Genomic DNA, 19,671 nt, shown 5'->3' on the forward strand with positions numbered 1-19,671 from the left:
AAGTGAGGCCTCACAGGCAACCCAAATGCCTTCAACCAGTGAGGCTTCAGCAGTGAGGCAGTGAAAACTAACTTTGCTTAATGAACTATACAGTAATTTTAAGTGTTAATTTTAGTATTGTGTTAGTATAGGTTACGTAAATTGTTAAGAATTCTTAACTTCAAGACATGTGGCATCAATCAAAAAGACAAACACCAACAAGGTAAGTTGAGGTTTCTAGTAGAATATTTAATAATTATATGTGGCAAGGCAATTCAAATTATGTTGTTTGTAGTATAAAAATAGTTGGAAATGGTCACTTTTGGACTCAAAAGTACCATTATCCAGAACACATGAATATCTGGCTGGGGGTTCTTCCCATATAATCCAGATAATCGAGTGAAGACAGTAAAACCATACCATGAAACTCTTGTATTTATCTTTAAATATTACAGTAAAGAATTAAGACCCTTACCTTTTTATCATCCATTAAAATATCCAGTTCACGTTTACGTTTTCTTTTGCAGGAGCTATTAGGACTCTCCTCTTCTGGCTCCTGCTCTTGTTCCTGTTCCTGCTCAAGTACTTCAGGAGATACAGCACGCTTCTTTGCTGGACTGAAGTGTCCCAATGCTTCATCCACTTCTTCCTGTTTGTCATCGCGAAGTTTATAGCTTCGTGGAATTGGCGGACTGAAAAACAGAACAAAAATCCTAATTAAGAACACACATCGTGTAAAGATTCTTCATTAAATTAGGATTAATTGTTAACTGAAATTCCAGCTTATGATTCAGGTCAACAGTAAACAGTAAATCAAATAAATCATGATCAACAGTAAATCAAATAAATCATGATCAACATAAAATCAAATAAATCATGATCAACAGTAAATGTAAACACAAAAGACCCCGTGAGCATCATGATAGCCAGAATTCATCCCACATGCATCTCAGTGTGGCTGTGTATATGGAGTAATTCTATTTACACGCATTATACTGAAATTATTGCACTGTATATGTATATTATAAAACATATATATTCTCTCTAATATTAGGTACCATTATACTGTATTAAAATTATTTTAAAAAATATATTATCCTTTGTCGTTATATTCATACCAAAGAACACTTCACATTCTGCTTCCTATATGCTACCTGTGCAATAAAGTGTTAAATCATTACTTATTTTCATTTCAAATCATAAAGTGACATTGTGTGTTATTTAGATCAACAAAATGCATATGAAAATGTTATTTCCAGTACAAATGATGAAAATCAAATGTGTTCTCATTAGAAAACAGTACCTGTTTGTGCTGTACACATTATTCTGTTTTTGGTTGTAGTTTTAGTAAACCTCGTTAATTAATTAATTATCAAAAGAAGGCATCAAGCTGGGAAGGCTATATAGCACCATCAAATGTGCAGGGTATTCATGGGGAGCTAAATATCACTAAGGATGCCAATATAAGAAAAGTGAATAAGGGTCAAGATATCAAAGGCATCGAGGGACAAGTGACAGGTCGGGAAGCAAGACACACACACGCACATCCTGTAAGTCCGGACATTCAACAAGGATATGCACGACCGTAAGAGGGACAATGTAGTTTGGACAATTTTGGAGTTTGGTTTGGAGCAGGGCGGCACACCAGTAACACTTTCGTGCTTTGGGCGAGCGAGCGCCAGACCACAAGGTGGGGCTGTGTATATGTATAATGTGTACTCTTTTCACTTTGGTCACCTTAATTCTCGTCCTAGGTCTTTCATTTTGGTATCAATGTGTTTGCAATAAAATTTCCTACAAGAGTATATTCATACTGTCCAAAACCGCGGCGTGCCCCACCGGAAGCCAAGCCAAAAGCAAGGCAAATTTTTTAATTTTTGACGCCATACTGCGTCATCATCGAGTGAAAGTGTTTAGTGCCCGCGAGTTAAACGGGTATGGCCAAATACATAATCTCACCAGAGTCGTTTCCCACCTACAGTTACGGTGGTAGGAGGAACGCCATGGGGACACACTACCCTTAAGAGTAGGCAGTTTGTTACCAGTAACAGAAGACCAACGACCCTGCCACTGGGCAAGGATTAAGGAATGAATAACTGGGTAGAATAAACCTCAGTACCTCAATGAATAACTGGGTAGAATAAACCTCAGACAGCCAGGAAAACCATGGCTTTTGAGAAAAGATTAAAAAGTAGATATGGTTTAATGCTTCAGACTAACCTGTGCATATGCATGAATAATTCTTAAGAACACTGATCAAACAGAAAGCAAGAACTAAATGTTTAATAATTAAGTCTCGGAATTTTCTCAGCCCCTCACACAGCATTATGAGCCATTCTTTATATATTAAAAACAACAAATATTGCAAATAGGGAAAAAATTTAAACAAAATTCCATTTATTTCCTTGGATACACAGAATTTCATATTAATCAATATTTTAGCACCCAAATGATGCATTTAAGCATAATCAGTGTTTATGCAGTAATTAGTTAAGAACTAATAAGAACTAATTAAGGACCACAAACTAAGTTAGTACTTAGAAAGTTAGTTAGACAGGCCTGTAAAGCTTAGTGAGACCTCCCCCCCCCCCAGGTCAACAACTGACCTTTCCCTGGATGCAACCCATAATAACTGCCCAACTCCATGAGTACCTGTTAACTGATGTGTAAATTAAGGAACATGTACCCAAATGTCTCCTTTCTGTACGGGAATTCAAACTGAGACCTTTCAGCTAAAAACCGACAACTGAGCTAGTTTCAATGTAATTTTATGCGAGACATGTTCAGCATATTTATAAGTAATACGTATTGATACAGAAAATATTAGAGGGCAATTGCACAAAAAAAAAAAAAAAAATAACAGAAAATGTGTTGCAAGATCCAAACAACTTTATGCCAAGTCATGACAATAACAAAACTATTGTATCTTACATTCGCTTAGTTGTAGGATGAATTTTCGAAGAACGAGCCTGTCTAGAAAATCCTTGTCTAAAATAGACCAGTTCTTTCCTACCTAAGTTTGTAATCTACACCTTCTTAATTAGCAGAGAATATAGATCATTAAAACTCACAATATACTTTTGTGTATCCTTATCTCTTTAGTATGCAATGTTTAGCTTACAATCAACTTTATTCCACTTTAATATAAGTTCTATGTACTGCATATGGTACTTCAGTGTTCAGAACAAATATCACAAACTAACATTTAACGTATATGACCCAGTACATGCTGCCATCTGGTGATAACACCTCAAAATATTCCTCTTCACAAACTGCTACACTTACACAAAATATATTTTATAAGAATAATCTTTTTAATATAGTACTTACTAGTGAACTTTCGTAATGCAAGCGAGGTACTGTATCTTCAGCTTTGTAACTTGTAAACCTGTTACAGTGTACTCCAAACTTTCCATACCAAATATTTACTTTAATACAAGAAATAAATATGCACTTTTTTTTACTTACCTTTGCAGTGAAGACCAGTTGTTATGTCTCTCAACTAGCCAAACAAGTTATCCCTATAGTATGACAAGAACTTGATCAATGTACAGTACCGTACAGATCAAACTAAAATATTGTACAGATTATGAAAATATAAAAGCAGCATCTATTAGCAGCTTCAACTCAAATTATCTTATTCTGTGTACACAGTTGGAATGAGCTTAGCAACCTTAATTTGAATTATAGACGAACAACGGCCAGTTTGTACACTCGACCAATGGTAGGAACTTTCCAAGTGTTTGCGATGGCTGGTTTGGCCAGACAAGAGTTGTCACAGTGCCATAGCTCAATCTAGTCTATGATTTAGACACAGGACCACTTTCCTAGTTGTGTTCAATGGTTCAAATGTTTTAAATTTACTCTTGGGTTCTGACAAATATCTTTTTGGGAACTTTTCAATCATATTTGTGCAGCAAGTTCCTCCCAAGCATCCAATACATTCTTTAATGGACAATACATATGTACAGTAATTTAGAACACACAAGGATAATCACGTAATTTACAAGTGGCAGAAAGTTACCGTTTGTTTTGTCTGGAACCTAGCTTTTTTCCCTACACAAAGCTAATTTTGCTCTACACATGGTTCTCCAGAAACGTAATCCTCATGCAGGTCCAGAGTTGGAATGAGCTTAGTACTATCACATGCTGGGGAGTGAAGTGGTTTTGCTGGCAAGAGGGATATTCCTTGCTATTGAATAAGTTGGTCTACCTACATAGATAGTAATCCTATTTTATTTAATACTGCATTTACTTTTATTAAAGGTATAGATATTTTTTGTTAGTAATAAATTATTTCCACCTTTTTTTAGCATGTTCTCTATTATTTATGTGTATACAATATATATATTTTTTCTTGCATAGTATTTATTTGGCTCCAATGACTTTGCTGTTACTGAGTCAGAGAAATTTATCAATGCTATATCAATTATTAAATATTCCTAGATTCCTTTGCAAAATTTATTATTAAGCCTGTTTAAAAAAAATAATCCATGACAGCAGGCTATAAAAAGGTTGCACATGGAATTTACCATATATATTTTTCTCCCTGATAAGTCTCCTATAGCCTACTGGCAAGTCATCTTTGGCACAGCTCTCCAGTAAAAAAAAAAAAAAAAAAAAAAAAAAAAAAAAAAGTTTCATCTGCCGCATAAATCTACAAAAAAATTGGAACTTATCACAAATTATATAACTTTGACTTTACCATTAGACAACATCTCACATTTTAAATATTCAGACTTGTTCCAGCACAGCTGGAACAAGTCTGGAGTCAGAGCCGCAAAACCATAAGGTCTCACATCAGCCACAGAACTGTGGGTGGATAGCCGGCACAGGGGGGATCCTTGGCCCCCCCCCCTTCCCCCTCCAGGGGCGAGGGGAGCTATGCAGACAGAGGAGCAGTGACAGTTGTAACGTTATGCTCGTTTTTCGTTTCAGGGGTTCTGTCTAACAGTTCAGCTTTCAATAGCAATATTTTAACCAGATAGTTTGTTTTGAGGTGCTCTACCTTTCTGGGCTGCCTGACCCCAGTCGATGGCAGACACAGAATGCTTCCAACCACACGGAGGGTTTCTATGGGTCATTGCTCCTCATATTCGCACTTGTTATTCGATTGTTGATTGGATTTTGCTTGGGTCTGATGAGATACACAGTCTGACTTCTTGGAATTCAATACAGTCTACTTGAAAGTGGCTACTGCGCTGCTCTGAGGAATGACGTCATGGGCTCACAGGCCACAGGACTGGCTATACACAAACCGTCCAGGAATTTAAAGGATAACACTCGTGCCTCTCTGAGGGGGCCAGGTTCTGGCTCGTGGTCCCCGGTAGGCCTTAGGTAGGCCTAAGAACTCGATTCGTTTGGTCTAATATTCATATCAGCCCAGATAGCTCTGGGGAAGTCGAAGGGTCTTACCCCAGAAAATTATATAAAGAATGACTATAGCAGCTGATGGCTTATTCCCAAAAATATGGGTGAAACTGCAGATAACCTATTCCAATCATTTGTTCAAAATCGCTAATCTCCGAAAGTCCTCGCCGAATGCTTTGAAATTTTCACACAACGTTCCATTTGCATACGAGCGGGTTTTCATATACATACAGTACTATATAGATGTCACATCGGTGACGGGAATATTTTTTTTTTTTTTTTTAACTGTTTATAATGTGCGGGTAATCTTTTAAATGTCTTTACTGATTGCTTTCAAATTTTGACAACGTTGCTTTCGAATAGGCGCATATATTTATATACATACTATATATATGCGTTACCTGTGACAGGAAAAAAACATGCTTTTTGAAAAACAGCACAATCTGTTGGACATAAGAGCAACACATGCTGTAATCTCCGACAGTTCTTCACCGATTGTTTTGAAATTTTGACACAATGTTTCATTCGAATAGGTGCGCGTTTTATATACATACTATATAGATGCCACACCTATGACAGGTAAAAACATGCTTTAAAAAAAACAGCGCCATTTGTTGCATGTAATAGCAACTCACGCTATACTAAATATGTTACGATTCCATTTCAGTGTTTCCGCTTGCATTGGAAAATTGAATTTTCATTGATTTCGATTATAGGGGTACCTCAGTTTAAGAGTTTAATCCGTTCCTGGAGACAGCTCGTATTCCAAAAACTCGTAATCTGAAGCTAATTTTCCCATAAGAAATAATGGGAAATGAATTAATCTGTTCCTGACTCCCCAAAAAATTAACTTCAAAGTAAATTTTATACCTAATTCACCCAAATTCACTACAAAAGTAAGTACAAGTTATTACTTACCTTTACTGATGACTCTTGTTGGCGTATGGAAGACGGTGAGGAGGGGGGGGGGGGGGGGGGAGGAGAGGTGTTACTGTTTGGAAGGGGAGTCCCCTTCCATTATAACATCAGGCAGTGAGGACTTCACTGGTGTGCACTCTCTGGCACGTTTTGCCTGCATACCACTAGGACAAGCTTGTGGCTCACTGCTTGCTTGTCTTACTAAGAATCTGTCTAAAGACACTTGTTTTCCCTACATTTTAACACTTGTCTGTAGTAAGACATCACATTGTCATTTAAAAGGTCAATGCAATGGCCTGCTACAGCTTTATCTGGGTGAGTTTTTTCAACAAAACTTTGCAGTTCTTCCCATACTTCACACATTTTCTTAATGAAGAAGAGACATCCTCTACTGCCTCTACTAACAACTATTTTCTTAGGTTGAACCTTACCACTGGCTTTCTTGGGACCCATGGCGAGATATATCTAATACCAAAAATCTAAGTCATCAGCAAAAGGGTAATAACTTGAACATACTTTTGTAGAGAAGATTTGGGTGAATTAGGTATAAAATTTACTTTGTGAAGTTTTTGGGTAGTCAGGAACGGATTAATTCATTTCCTATAATTTCTTATGGGGAAATTTGCTTCGATTTACAAATTTTCGGGTTACGAACCGTCTCCAGGAACGGATTAAATTCTTAAACAGAGGTACCCCTGTATAAGTATACATGCCCTACCTGTGACAGGTAAAAACATTCTTCTTTTTTTTTTTTTTTTAAGAAACAGCATCATTTGTTGCAAGCAAGAGCAACACACGCTATACTAAATATGTTACGATTCCCTTTCAATGTTTATGATAGCATTGACAAATTTAATTTTTATAGATTTTGATTTAATTCTTTTGTGTGATATTGCGTTAGAATTGAGCTGTGTTGTTTACCATACCGTTCGTTTCGTGAGTATAAGTATAGAAGGCGCCGGGTGAAAGGTGCCCGACTGCTGAATGGACAGTGCTTCGGATTCGTAGTCCTGAGATTCTGGGTTCGATCCCCGGTGGAGGCAGAGACAAATGGACAAAAAGTTTCTTTCACCCCTGATGCCCCCCCTGTCACCTAGCAATAAATAGGTACCTGGGAGTTAGACAGCTGCTACAGACTGCTTTCTGGTATATCTAACAAACAGGAGGCCTGGTTGAGGACCAGGCCGCGGAGACACTAAGACCCGAAATCATCTCAAGATGAGATGCCACACCTGTGATAGGTAAAAAATCATACTTGTTTGAAAAACAGCGCTATCAGTTACATGTAACAGTAACACACACAATAATAAATATGTTATGATTCCATTTCAATATTCCCAATTTCATCAATTGAATTTTCATAGATTTTGATTTATTTTCATTTTGATTTCATTATTTTGATTGACACTGTTGGAATCGAGCTGTGTTGTTTACCATACTATTCATTTCTAAAGTATAGTTCATTTTTTATTTCATTGTTTTTCATTTAATTTTTTTCAACCGTTTATCTTATATTTCAGTAATGGGAACATCAGATCATTTGATGTTCCCAATTTTCCGATAGGAACATCAGATCATTTGGGAATGCATCGGACAATGGGGGTGGGGAATGGTGGGTAGGAAGAGGGAATGGGGGATCGTGGGGAAGACGAGGGGACAGGGGAGGGGGTAATTGTGGGGAGGACTAGGGGAGGGGGTAATTGTGGGGAGGACTAGGGGAGGGGGTAATTGTGGGGAGGACTAGGGGAGGGGGTAATTGTGGGGTGGACAAGAGGAGGGGGTAATTGTGGGGTGGACAAGAGGAGGGGGTAATTGTGGGGAAAACTAGGGGAGGGGGTAATTGTGGGGAGGACTAGGGGTAATTGTGGGGAGGACGAGGGGAGGGGGTAATTGTGGGGAGGACGAGGGGACGGGGGAGTTAGGGAGGATGAGCGGATAGAGGACTTGGGGACGGTGGGGATGAGGGGACCTGGTAATGGAGAATAGTGGGGAGGCCAAGGGGACAGGGGTATGGTGGGGAGGACGAGGGGACGGTAGAGTGGGAGATGGTAGGGGGGATGGTGGAGTGAAGAATAGTTGGGAGGACAAAGGGATGGGGGAGAGGAGGAATGGTGGGGAGGAATGGGAAACTAGGGAAGGTTGCTGTGGCTGTGACGGAGTGAGTGTGTGTGCTCACCTATTTGTGCTTGCGGGGGTTGAGCTCTGGCTCTTTGGTCCTGCCTCTCAACTGTCAATCAACTAGTGTACAGATTCCTGAGCCTACTGGGCTCTATCATATCTACATTTGAAACTGTGTAGGGAGTCAGCCTCCACCACATCACTGCCTAATGCATTCCAATTGTCAACTACTCTGACACTAAAAAAATTCTAATATCTCTGTGGCTCATTTGGGCACTCAGTTTCCACCTGTGTCCCCTAGTGCGTGTGCCCCTTGTGTCAAATAGCCTGTCTTTATCAACCCTGTCGATTCCCTTGAGAATCTTGAATGTGGTGATCATGTCCCCCCTAACTTTTCTGTCTTCCAACGAAGTGAGGTTTAATTCCCGTAGTCTCTCTTCGTAGATACACACCTGGTATCTTCCTGACAAGGTCCACATACAGCATCCTAGCCTTAGTGCAAACGATAGCTTCAGAGACACTATCGCCATGTAATTGACGCTCATTCATCCACACCAGCCGTTCCATATCATCTAGGAGTTTTGGACGTTTGCTGGTAACCTTGGTAACTCCTTTGACCACGTCAAGCGTCTTAAATTTATCATTCCCCTTCAAAATGGTGGAAATTGTTGAGGGAGCCCTGCCATACTGCCTGGCAAGATCAGCCACACGAATACCATACTCGTACTTTGCTATAATTTCCTTCTTCGCTTTCACAGTGATTGCCTCTTTCTTCCCCTTGCCAACACTTTCTTTCACAGGCTACTTCTTGGACAATACCGTGCATTCAGAATTGTTATCACAAACCCACAAAAAAAAAAACACGAATATCACAATTATATGCGGAGTGATGCAAACTGGTTGTGCACGACACCAATACAACACTGTCGTCAGCGGCAGTCGGAAATGTGCTGGAAGCAGCGCGATCCCACCTTGTGGTGTTGACGTTACTCAAACGAGCATTCGCCACACGAGATGAATTGTCGCCAATCGGGCCGGCCATTACCCAAAATGTTCGCCATTTGAGGTGATCATTACTCGAGGGTACCACTGTATATAGATATGGTGTATGTGGTTATTTTGTATGTACATACACGTACGTACACACACATGCACGTGCGCGCGCACACACACACACAGTGGAAGACGGCTGGAACTATAAAGTGAGAAGGTGGTGGAAGCCAACACGGTATGTAGTTTAAAGGTGTCAAATGGCAAAGAATACTGGGAAGACAGGACAATTACGGGGCCTGTGGCTGAGTGGACAGCACTTGGGACTCGTAATCCTAGGGTTCAATCCCCGGCACAGGCGGAAACAAATGGGCAGAGTTTCTTTCACTGATGCCCCCATTACCCACTAGTAAATAGGTACCTGGGAGTTAGACAGCTGCTACAGGCTGCTTCCTGGGGGAAGGGGGGGGTTAAAAAAAAACCCAGTTGATTGACAGTTGAGAGGTGGGCCAAAAGAGCAGTGCTCAACCCCTGCAAGCACAACTAGGTGAATACACACACATGCAAAATAATACGTATTAATGTAAATTGTATTTATACACAATTCACATGCTATCATAATTGTAAAATGAATTGCATGCATAACAACAACTAAATACACAAATATAATTTGATTTTATAGCAGAAACAATTACTTTCAGTGCATATACAACTTACCTTTATTTACAAGAAAAAAGGCAGAGAAATAATCTTACCAAGATATATTCTATCATGCCATAGATTATTATTGGGGGCAGGTGTTGAGACTTTAGAGCTAAAAAATGAAAAGAATGGTATTGAACCTGTATTAACCACTGTACTGCACATAGCGCTTTATGGCACTCTGAGAGTTGTGTTTTTTTAATTAGGCTATATTTAATATTTTTAATGTTTTTATCTCTGTGTTTTGAAACATTTTGCCATTAACTTTACCTAAATATATATAAAAACAACAAAAATAAGTCCTTGACAACTGCGTTGCGAATTTTTTGCCAAAACCAGGTGAGCAGTGCAGTGGTTAAAGGAGGCTGCTAAAACACAACAAATACAATTGGAACGTGCACTCATCTATGATGTGGCATGTGTACTCACCTAGTTGTGCTTGCGGGGGGGTTGAGCTTTGGCTCTTTGGTCCCGCAAGGTGTGTGTGTGATGTGACAGCAGCATGTACTTGCATATGATATGAGAAGTGTGCTCATTTATTTGTACTCACCTATTTGTGCCTGCAGGATCAGGGATTAGCTCTTGGACCCCACCCTTTTCAGCTGCCACTTGTCTACTGCAATGACTCCTGACCTATTTTCTTATCAATTGTACTTTTAAATTTATAAATGGAGTTTGCTTCAACAACCTGCTCCTTCAGTTAATCCCATTTTCCCACTACTCTTATGGTATGTTATGGTTCTAAAACCTCTACGACTCGTCTGAGTCTCATGCTTCCATCCATACCCTTTTGTTCTATTGGTATTAATTGTGAACCACTTGAGCTGGACGGTACGGTGACAGTCTCGCTTCTTGCAGGTCAGCGTTCATTCCTCCACTGTCCAAATGTTTGGGAACTGTCCCTGTTTTTCATCCTATCCTAAAGCCTTATCTCCCTATCCCAATGCAATATAGTCATAATGACTTTGTGCATTATCTTGATAACTACCTTACTGTGCCCCATTGTGAACATTTCCTCTTTTCCACTGTCAATCCCCTAGGTATTTTATATACCTCCATCATGTGTACCCCTCCCCCTACTCTTATCTGGTTAATCAGGTTTAGTTCCTTCAGTCTTTACATACCCCATCCCTCGCAATTCTGGGATGAGCCTAGTTGCAGACTTTTGAATCTTTTCAATTTTCTAAATGTGTTTCTTTAGATGGGGGCTTGATGATGAGGCGGCATACTCTAAAACTGGTCTCGTGTAGGCAGTGTACAGTGATCTAAATGCCTCCTTATTTAGGTTCCCCAATGACTTTCTGACTTTTGCTAGTGTAGAGTATGCTGCTTTCATTATCCTATTTGTATGAGCCTCTGCAGTTTTGTTTGGTGTTATATCTACTCTCAAGTCTTTTTCTCTAGTCATTATAGGGAGGTAGTTCCCCCTAATTGTACACAGTACTGTTCCATTGGTCACCTGAGGCCTGTGTAATGTAGCAGGAATGTGTACTCACCTATGATGTAACAGGTCTGTGATGAGATAAAGCGAGTATTCATTTATGGCATAGCAGGCTTGCAACATGTGGCAGGTGCATTAATAACCTGATGTCCCAGATGTGTGCCTACCTAGTTGTGTCTCTGGGAAGCTAAATTTAGCTGTAAGACTGAATGTGGTGTATTTATATTGTACCTCGCAATGTTCCCATATTGACATCAACATGTCAACATCTTGTTGTTGTTAATGAAGATTGTGTACTCCACTTCTGCCTCAAACTCGTTCCACTTCCTTATCACCATCACAGCATACAAATATTTTATTACATTCCTCACTCAAAGCTCAGAAACTAGAATTCCAGTAACCAGAACCTTCAGGTATCCTTCAAGTATTGGTGTTATCTCGAGTGAACTTCGAGACAACACCAATACGGCTTGGACATCAGAAACATTTGAGATGCTGACACCAGCACTATGAGGGCATTAAATGTCAACTACAATACCAAACGACTGTCATCCTTCTCTGCAGTCGATTGAGTAAATTCACGTCCATTCAACAGAATGGCAAGGCTCTAACATGTGCCATTGTTGTTACAATAAATCTAATGTCAGGTAGCCTAGAAAGACCAAGTACCACATGTCCGTACCAAACAATCGGCCTCACAAAATCTACCCCATAACTGAACATATCCAATAGTGGCAAAACCTGACCCAACACTGGTAAGAGCTCAACCAAAACAAGATGATGACACACTCAAGATACTGCAGTTACAATACAAAATATATATATAAACCTTTGTTGTTTTATCTATGGGCTACTTTTCTCAAGTTTAACAGCAACAGCCATACGTCTCTGCTTAAACTTAAAATAAAAGCAATCAAATTAGTACGATTAAACATTTTCAAGATAATATTTTTCCATAAGAAAAAGACCCGGGGTAATTCTACCGTAGATACCTAATGAAGTGTAACACGTATTTAGCAATCTCTCAAGAATAGTGGTACAAAACACACATACTGTACAGTACTATTTGAATACACTCTTCTACAGCCTGTCGTAACATGCATGTTAGAATGTGCTAAAATGAAATTGAATGGCATAAATATAACACTGATATAGGAGTAAAGCAAGCAACCAAACTCTAGCAAGTGGTCTCTCAAACCCACATACAGTACCTACTTATCACCTCAGTGTGGAAGGCACCTTACCGAATGGTATAATCACCCACTTTTTAATCAATACATCAATTGAATACAAAGCACACATACCTGAGACACTGCACCATATCTGCTATATGCTCAATGATGAGTAATTGATTGAAATGCAGATATGGGTAATGGTAAGGTGTGTTCCACACACTACGATGACCAGTCGACCAATCGCTTTCAACACTGGTAATACTTTCGTAGCACAAGTGGCAGCATCGCTGCCTGGAATACCACTAGCCATGAGAATGAATCCCTTGAACTACTCTTGTATCAGAATGCTCGGTGATACTTATCAAGTTAATATTTACCATTAAGTGCTCTGCACACCAACTAATAGAATGCCTTATTAGTATGAAAAATTACTAATAAAAAGTTCAGCATATAAATGGCTGAAGGAGTTAAAATCTAGATTTAGTGCTATCAGAATTTTATCAAGAAAATCTTGATCAAATAAATTAAAATGGCCTCAGTTGTTTACTTGTCAGCTTTCCAAAGCCTGCAAAAGAAGAGAAATTTACGATAATTGCCTCTAATACCAATAGAGCTATAATACTACACGAACAGAAGTAAACATTACACAACTTCTGAAAATATGTTACATACATAGCAGTCATCTGCCTCTCAGCTTTCTATTAATAGGTGTCTAGAGAAAAATTTGACAAAGTACCCAATTTATATATGAAAAACAAAAGCTAATCTAACTCAGTTAAAATACCAAAATAACAATTTAATTATTTTGTACAGTAAGAGTAAGGTTTTTTGAGTTTGTGAAAAGCTCCTTTTTGAGCCAGCTCATTTGATTGCTTCCTCATGTAAGATCTCACCATGATCTTGATGTGGATTGTGCTATCTGGCAGGTACAACAAATAGAACAGAGCCTTGCAACAAAGTTGTAAACATTCTTGTAGGGTTACAATATGCTGAGGGAGTCACTGATGTATTCTTAAATAAGCCTGGAGTGAATGTCAAAGTGTACCCACAAAAAATTCAGAGTTCACCCAAGCTCTCACTCGTGATCACACTTGACCACCAATCAAAACTCGCACCACATACCACCCATCACCAGGTAGAAGCAACTCACTCAGACTGTCAGGTTGTCGGATTGTGTTGTTGTTGGATGTGACACATCAGAGTGGGACAAACATAATTTACAGCTAAAAATAATTACGAGCAAAAACAGGAAGTAAAATGAGAGGGTCGGTATCAGTGAAATACAGGGTAAGTGAAATGTTGCCACTTTGGACCATGCAGCCTAGTTGAGGAGAGCCATCATTTAGCAGCTGCCTATGATCACATGCAAAAGTTTTGAAGAGCTTTGATTTATTGTGGAATGACCTTGCAATTTTTTCCAACTGTCCTTTCTGGGTCGGACTGAATATTCACCAATGACTCCCTTGGCTCAGTATTAAATCTAAGATGAGTGGTAACTCTCCACAGAGCTGTGCTATTAGTTACACCTGCCTGACTGCACCAACCATGACTAAGCACACAGTTAATATTTTATGATGGAACATCTGAATACAAGAGCCCAAAAATATTGTAAAATTAAAGATATTATAATACCTGTCAGCATTTCGTGACTTCTTGTTCCGTAGCGTTATGTGTTTTATTGACTCTTCTGTAATAGGGCCAACATAAGGTAAGGTAATAGCTGGTACTGGTGGAGGAACACGAATCCGTAGACCCCAAATGCTGGTTTTCTTCTTTATTTCACGTCCACATTTAAATCTGCCAAGACAGGATATCATATCATATAGTACTAAAAAAAATTCAGAATTAAATATCTCCAAACTTTTAAGACAATATCAATTATAAATTAAAACAAAAAATACTATACAAGTGTTTAAAAGAACACCACACTGATACTGACGGCTGCCTTTTTATGTTGAACACTAAACTACTGAATATCATACCTTGGTCTATTTCCTTCCAGCACTCTCAATACTTCATGCTTCCGTTCACTAACTCCCATGTTTTGAAGCTGAAATTGAAAAAAGCAACAATTCATCATAGTTCAGTTTAGTTCATTATTATGCACCCCATACCCATCCTGTGGTGGTTATCTTGAGATGATTTCGGGGCTTAGAGTCTCCGCGGCCCGGTCTTCGACCAGGCCTTCTTTTTGTTACCCCCCCCCTATAAATTTCCTATTTTTGTCTATAAAAATGAGGTTATGAAAGTAATCTATATAAATAAAAATGGAAATGTTCGTTTGTTCAAAATTGCTAATCTCCGAACGAAAGTTCTTCACCGATTGCTTTGAAATTTTCACACAACGTTCCATTCGCACCAGAGAGGGTTTTTATTTACTTACTATATATGTGTCACGTCTGTAATGGGGAAAAACGTTGTTTTTTTTTAAACTGTATTTTTTCGTGTGTTTTTCATATGAGGGAAATCTTCAAAACCTCTTTACCGATTACTTTGAAATTTTGACACAATGTTGCATTCGAATAGGCGCGTCTTTTTGTATACCTAATATTTACATGCCTCACCTGTGGCAGCAAAAAACATTTTTTTTTTTTTTTAAACAGCGCCATCTGTTGGACGTAAGAGCAACGCAGGCTGTAATCTCCAAAAGTTCTTCACCGATTGCTTTGAAATTTTGACATAACGTTCCATTCGAATATGCACGTTTTTTTTTATATACTTACTATATAGATGCCACTCCTGTGACATGTAAAAACATGCGGTTTTGAAAAACAGCGTCATCTGTTGCACATAAGACCAACACATGCTATACTAAATATGTTACGATTCCATTTCAATGTTTCCGATTTCATTGAAAACACGAATTTTCATAAATTTCAATTTTTTTCATTTTGATTTAATTATTTTGTGTGACACTGCGTTGGAATTGAGTTGTGTTGTTTACCATACCGTTCATTACGTGTGTATGGATTATTTTTTTTATTATTTCATTACTTTTCATTCCATTTTTTAACTGTTGTTCTTATATTTCAGTGATGGGAACATCTGTGGCCAGATTCGCGAAGCAGTTACGCAAGTACTTCCGAACGTGTATATCTTTCCTCAATCTTTGACGACTTTGGTTACATTTATTAAACAGTTTAGAAGGATGAAAACGTCCCAATCAACTGTTGTTGTTATAAACGGCCTCCTGGTGCTTCGCAGCTCATTAACTGTTTAATAATCGTAAGCAAAGCCGCCAAAGATTGAGAAAGGATGTACAGGTTCACAAGTGTTTGCGTAATTTCATCGTGAATCTAGCCCCAGATCATTTGATGTTCCCAATTTTCTGATGGGAACATCGTATCATTTGATCACCAGACGAGGGAGTGGGGAATGATGGGAAGGACGAGGGGAGACGGGAGATGGGGGATGGTGAAGATGAAAAGGGGACAGGGGAGGGGTAATGTTGGGGGATGACGAGGGGACAGGGGAATGGAGAATGGTTGGTGGACAAGGGACAGGGAAGTGGTGGATAGTGGGGAGGACGTGGGGACGGAGGGAATGGTAGGGAGGACGAGGGGACGGCGGCGTGGGGAATGGTTCGGAGGACGAGGGGATGCTGGAGTGAGTGATGATAGGGAGGAAAAAGGGAAGAAGGAGTGAGAAATGGTTTGGAGGACAAGGGGACGGAGGACAGGGTGGTTTGAGACGGGAAGGTTGCTGTGGCTGAGCCACAGCAATGCATGGCCGGTACAGCTAGTGAGAAATAAAATTTTAAAACTAAATATAACTCATTACATATCAAAGAGGTCACACCCAGATGATAGGTATATTAAATTAATTAAAGCCTAAAATTACGAAAAATTCATTAAAACTACACTGTACAATGGAACCTCGATTCAACAAAAATTATTTTGGCAAATTTGTTCACCAAAATACTTTCCAGGCCAGATTTACTCACCTGATTTAATGAACAAGTGTTCAGTAAAGTGGGGGGCAGGCAGGGGGAGGGGGGGGGGTGCAGATTTGCTTAGAATGTTGGGCCAGAGTTCACAGACTGGTGGGAAAGTTGCCCATCATATGATATATTAAAATTTAAATTTCATGAGGTGAAATTAGCTCAATTTACATGGGAAATATTAGGACATGAATAGTAACACACATTAGCTTAATATATACAGCTCCAATCATGTTTTAAATTATTTTCATAGATGGATTACAACATAGCTGGACAGCATTACAAGAAAAGTTGGAGCCTTGGGAAAACTAATGAGGATATTTACAACCAAATTCTTTAGTTCTTTTTCATTTCCTGATGCAGCAGTTTTCTTTCCCTAAAATATAGGCCCTCTTCCTGAGGAAACAAGGTTTCAAGGCCAGGGCATAGAAAAGGTGGTGAAATTGCACTGCAAAACAGGTTCTCTTTGTCACAGTCCTTTATATGGAAAGTGTAAAGTATAAGTAAAATCACTCCATAGAGCAAGGGAAATAAGCATTAACTCTTAATATTACTTCAATTGCATTTCTAATAGTTTGCTTAGATGGAAGCAACATTAGGACAAAGAAACAGCTGAAGCTATATATGTATATTTTTGTCTTACAGAAAGCATCTCCAGTTGCAACAAACCAGGGAAGGTTCTTAATAGTTCGACGAATCGAGGTTGCACTGTACATGTATGCAAACAAGTGAATATGCATGATGTTTAACTCACCCCGAGTGGTGCTTGTAATAGTTCCCAGTTGTCATTAATCCACTGAGTTATCGTTTCTTCATACTCAAAGTATGTTTTTGAATCTTGTAGCGTTAAATTAAATATTGATAAGTGTACAATGTCCACCCATTTCGTATCTAGTCTATGAAGGAACTCATTGCCCTCATTACACAAAGCGCACACAAATACATAAAATCTGAAAAGAGAAAGAAAAAATAATAATAATAATAATAATATTTGGTTTTAGAAAGCACAAAGATGTGATAACAATATGGTACAGTGCTGTATAACACAGATGTGAGTAGCTTTACAATAAATAATGCTTCACCTGTAAGGACCTCATCAAATCTAACAAATAAAATACACAGGGCAAGTTCTTAAAAAGAAATTACAAAGGAAGGAGGAATGGGAAGACAAGGATAGAGATGGAAAGGATAATGTATCGCAATTATATTTCCTAAGCATTAATTAAGTGAGGTGGTAAGGTTGAATCTTCCCAGATTCTGTTCGGTGGTGCTGTAGTGTTTCATGTTTTGCAGATTCTATTCACTTTCCCTTAATGTTGTTTTTTTGGTGATGATGAATTTCATCCTTGAAATTCATTAGGTGTTACTACTGGTTCTTGTAGTGACACATGCGTTGTTGGTGCCATCGAAATACTGTAGCTCATTTTCACAAATCGTAGCATCCGAGTTTCAGGATATAACTTGCCAATGACCAGTGCATTTTGTCAACCATGTGACTGTCGTAGTAGAGTTTATTTTCTAACAAGGGAATTAACTGTAGCAATTGCTTTGTGGACAACCTCAATACCAGCTTTATTGTAAGTGTTTAGCCTATTAGTAACTACAGCAAGAGTGGTCTTACGTGTCCCGCCACAAATATTTTTATATCTCGCATATTATTAAATCTCTAGATATTTGAGTTTTGTTTCATATCAGCTTCAGAAATTGTGCATGTTGGTAGCATCCATAACATCTTTCAGAGAGTTCCACTTATTGATCATCCATACAGAGTACAAGTACAGTACAGTACTGTACTCTGTTTCTTTCTTTCGACGCATTTGCATTTCCACTTCCCACCGACGTCCACATCAAATTTCTTTATAGTTTACAGGCTGATCTTGTCCACCTTGTCATACTGGGAGAACGAGCCATTGTTCTAGCTGTATTTTGGTACCATTTTATTGTTGACCTTTTGTTATAAAACATTTAAAGTTTACGAAGGCATCTATGATACAATGGCACTCTTTAGGAAGGCATCTACGATACAATGGCACTCTTTAGGAAGGCATCTATGATACAATGGCACTCTTCAAGGAATTGCTCACTACAAACCCTCAAAGCTCCAAGAAGGAAATCAAGCACTATATCTCATCGCATCCTTTTATCATGATAGCAATATTGTTTTTGTATGTTGCATAGACTTGATATTTGTGCATTAACATGTCAATATTAGTACACTATGTCTAGGAAAGAATTATTTATATTTCTAAAATTAACTGCATAATAGATTCACATGCAGTGATGATCAGTGATCATCAACATAGTGAATCTATTTCAGCGCTCAGGATGATGCTAGAAAATAGTCCTGACTCAATAATTCAATTAATAATACTGTAAGCACAGTTATAAACAAAAATCCCATTTCATGTAAACTGCGCATGAGACTCAAAGCAGAGGAAAATTTAGTGTATGCAGAAGAGGAAATTCAATACCATAAGGCAAACAGATTTTCCTTTAGTTCATAACCTTGATAAACAGTGAGATGACATTCGGACTAGTTAGTGTGTCTTATTTTTCACCTTATTGTCTATTTTATGTAGTAAATATGCAATTTAAAATGTGTAGTGCTAATAATACTGTACATAGCATTTTTTTTTTTTATAAATTTCCTAAAATAGCAGAACATCTTTAAGGGTTACTGTAATAAGATGGCATTTTCCAGTGTCAAATTGTTCAATTTGTTCCAGGATTGTTCAATCCTGGCTTTCTTACAATAGTCTTTTTCCTGAATCTCCCACCATTGGGTAGGTCAAGAAATCCCTGCATTTTTGCAGTAGGATGACTGTCCATGATGACAATTCATTTTGTTATGGTAAACTTATTACTCTAGCAGTGAAGCAAAACAATGGCTCATACATAACCCTTCATGAAATCTAGGGAATTGGATCTGTAGTAGGATGCAACAAGGACCCGTAGCAAGCCGAAGTTCGAGACTTAACGATTCAGTTTCAGTGTGATGCAGAGGTCTACTGGAGAAAGCATTAAATCTCCATCATCCA

The 19,671-nt window shown here is 38.6% G+C and overlaps 1 protein-coding gene across 5 annotated transcripts in view; it reads right to left on the reverse strand.

Moving 5' to 3' along the window:
• The window catches only part of LOC123774071 (PHD finger protein 19), a 71,804-nt gene that overhangs the window by 10,559 nt on the left and 41,574 nt on the right, over positions 1-19,671 (reverse strand). For 4 of the 5 annotated variants that reach the window (XM_045768205.2, XM_069318777.1, XM_045768208.2 and 1 more), the window contains 5 exons: positions 17,388-17,583; positions 14,676-14,743; positions 14,326-14,490; positions 13,241-13,258; positions 455-671 (listed from right to left, as the gene is read on the reverse strand). In XM_045768205.2, the coding sequence (XP_045624161.1) occupies positions 455-671; positions 13,241-13,258; positions 14,326-14,490; positions 14,676-14,743; positions 17,388-17,583 (664 nt within the window). The remainder of the gene's footprint in view (positions 1-454; positions 672-13,240; positions 13,259-14,325; positions 14,491-14,675; positions 14,744-17,387; positions 17,584-19,671) is intronic. The other variant, XM_045768209.2, reaches the window with a different exon arrangement.

The sequence above is a fragment of the Procambarus clarkii genome, chromosome 91, assembly GCF_040958095.1.
Source record: "Procambarus clarkii isolate CNS0578487 chromosome 91, FALCON_Pclarkii_2.0, whole genome shotgun sequence".
NCBI lineage: Eukaryota > Metazoa > Arthropoda > Malacostraca > Decapoda > Cambaridae > Procambarus > Procambarus clarkii.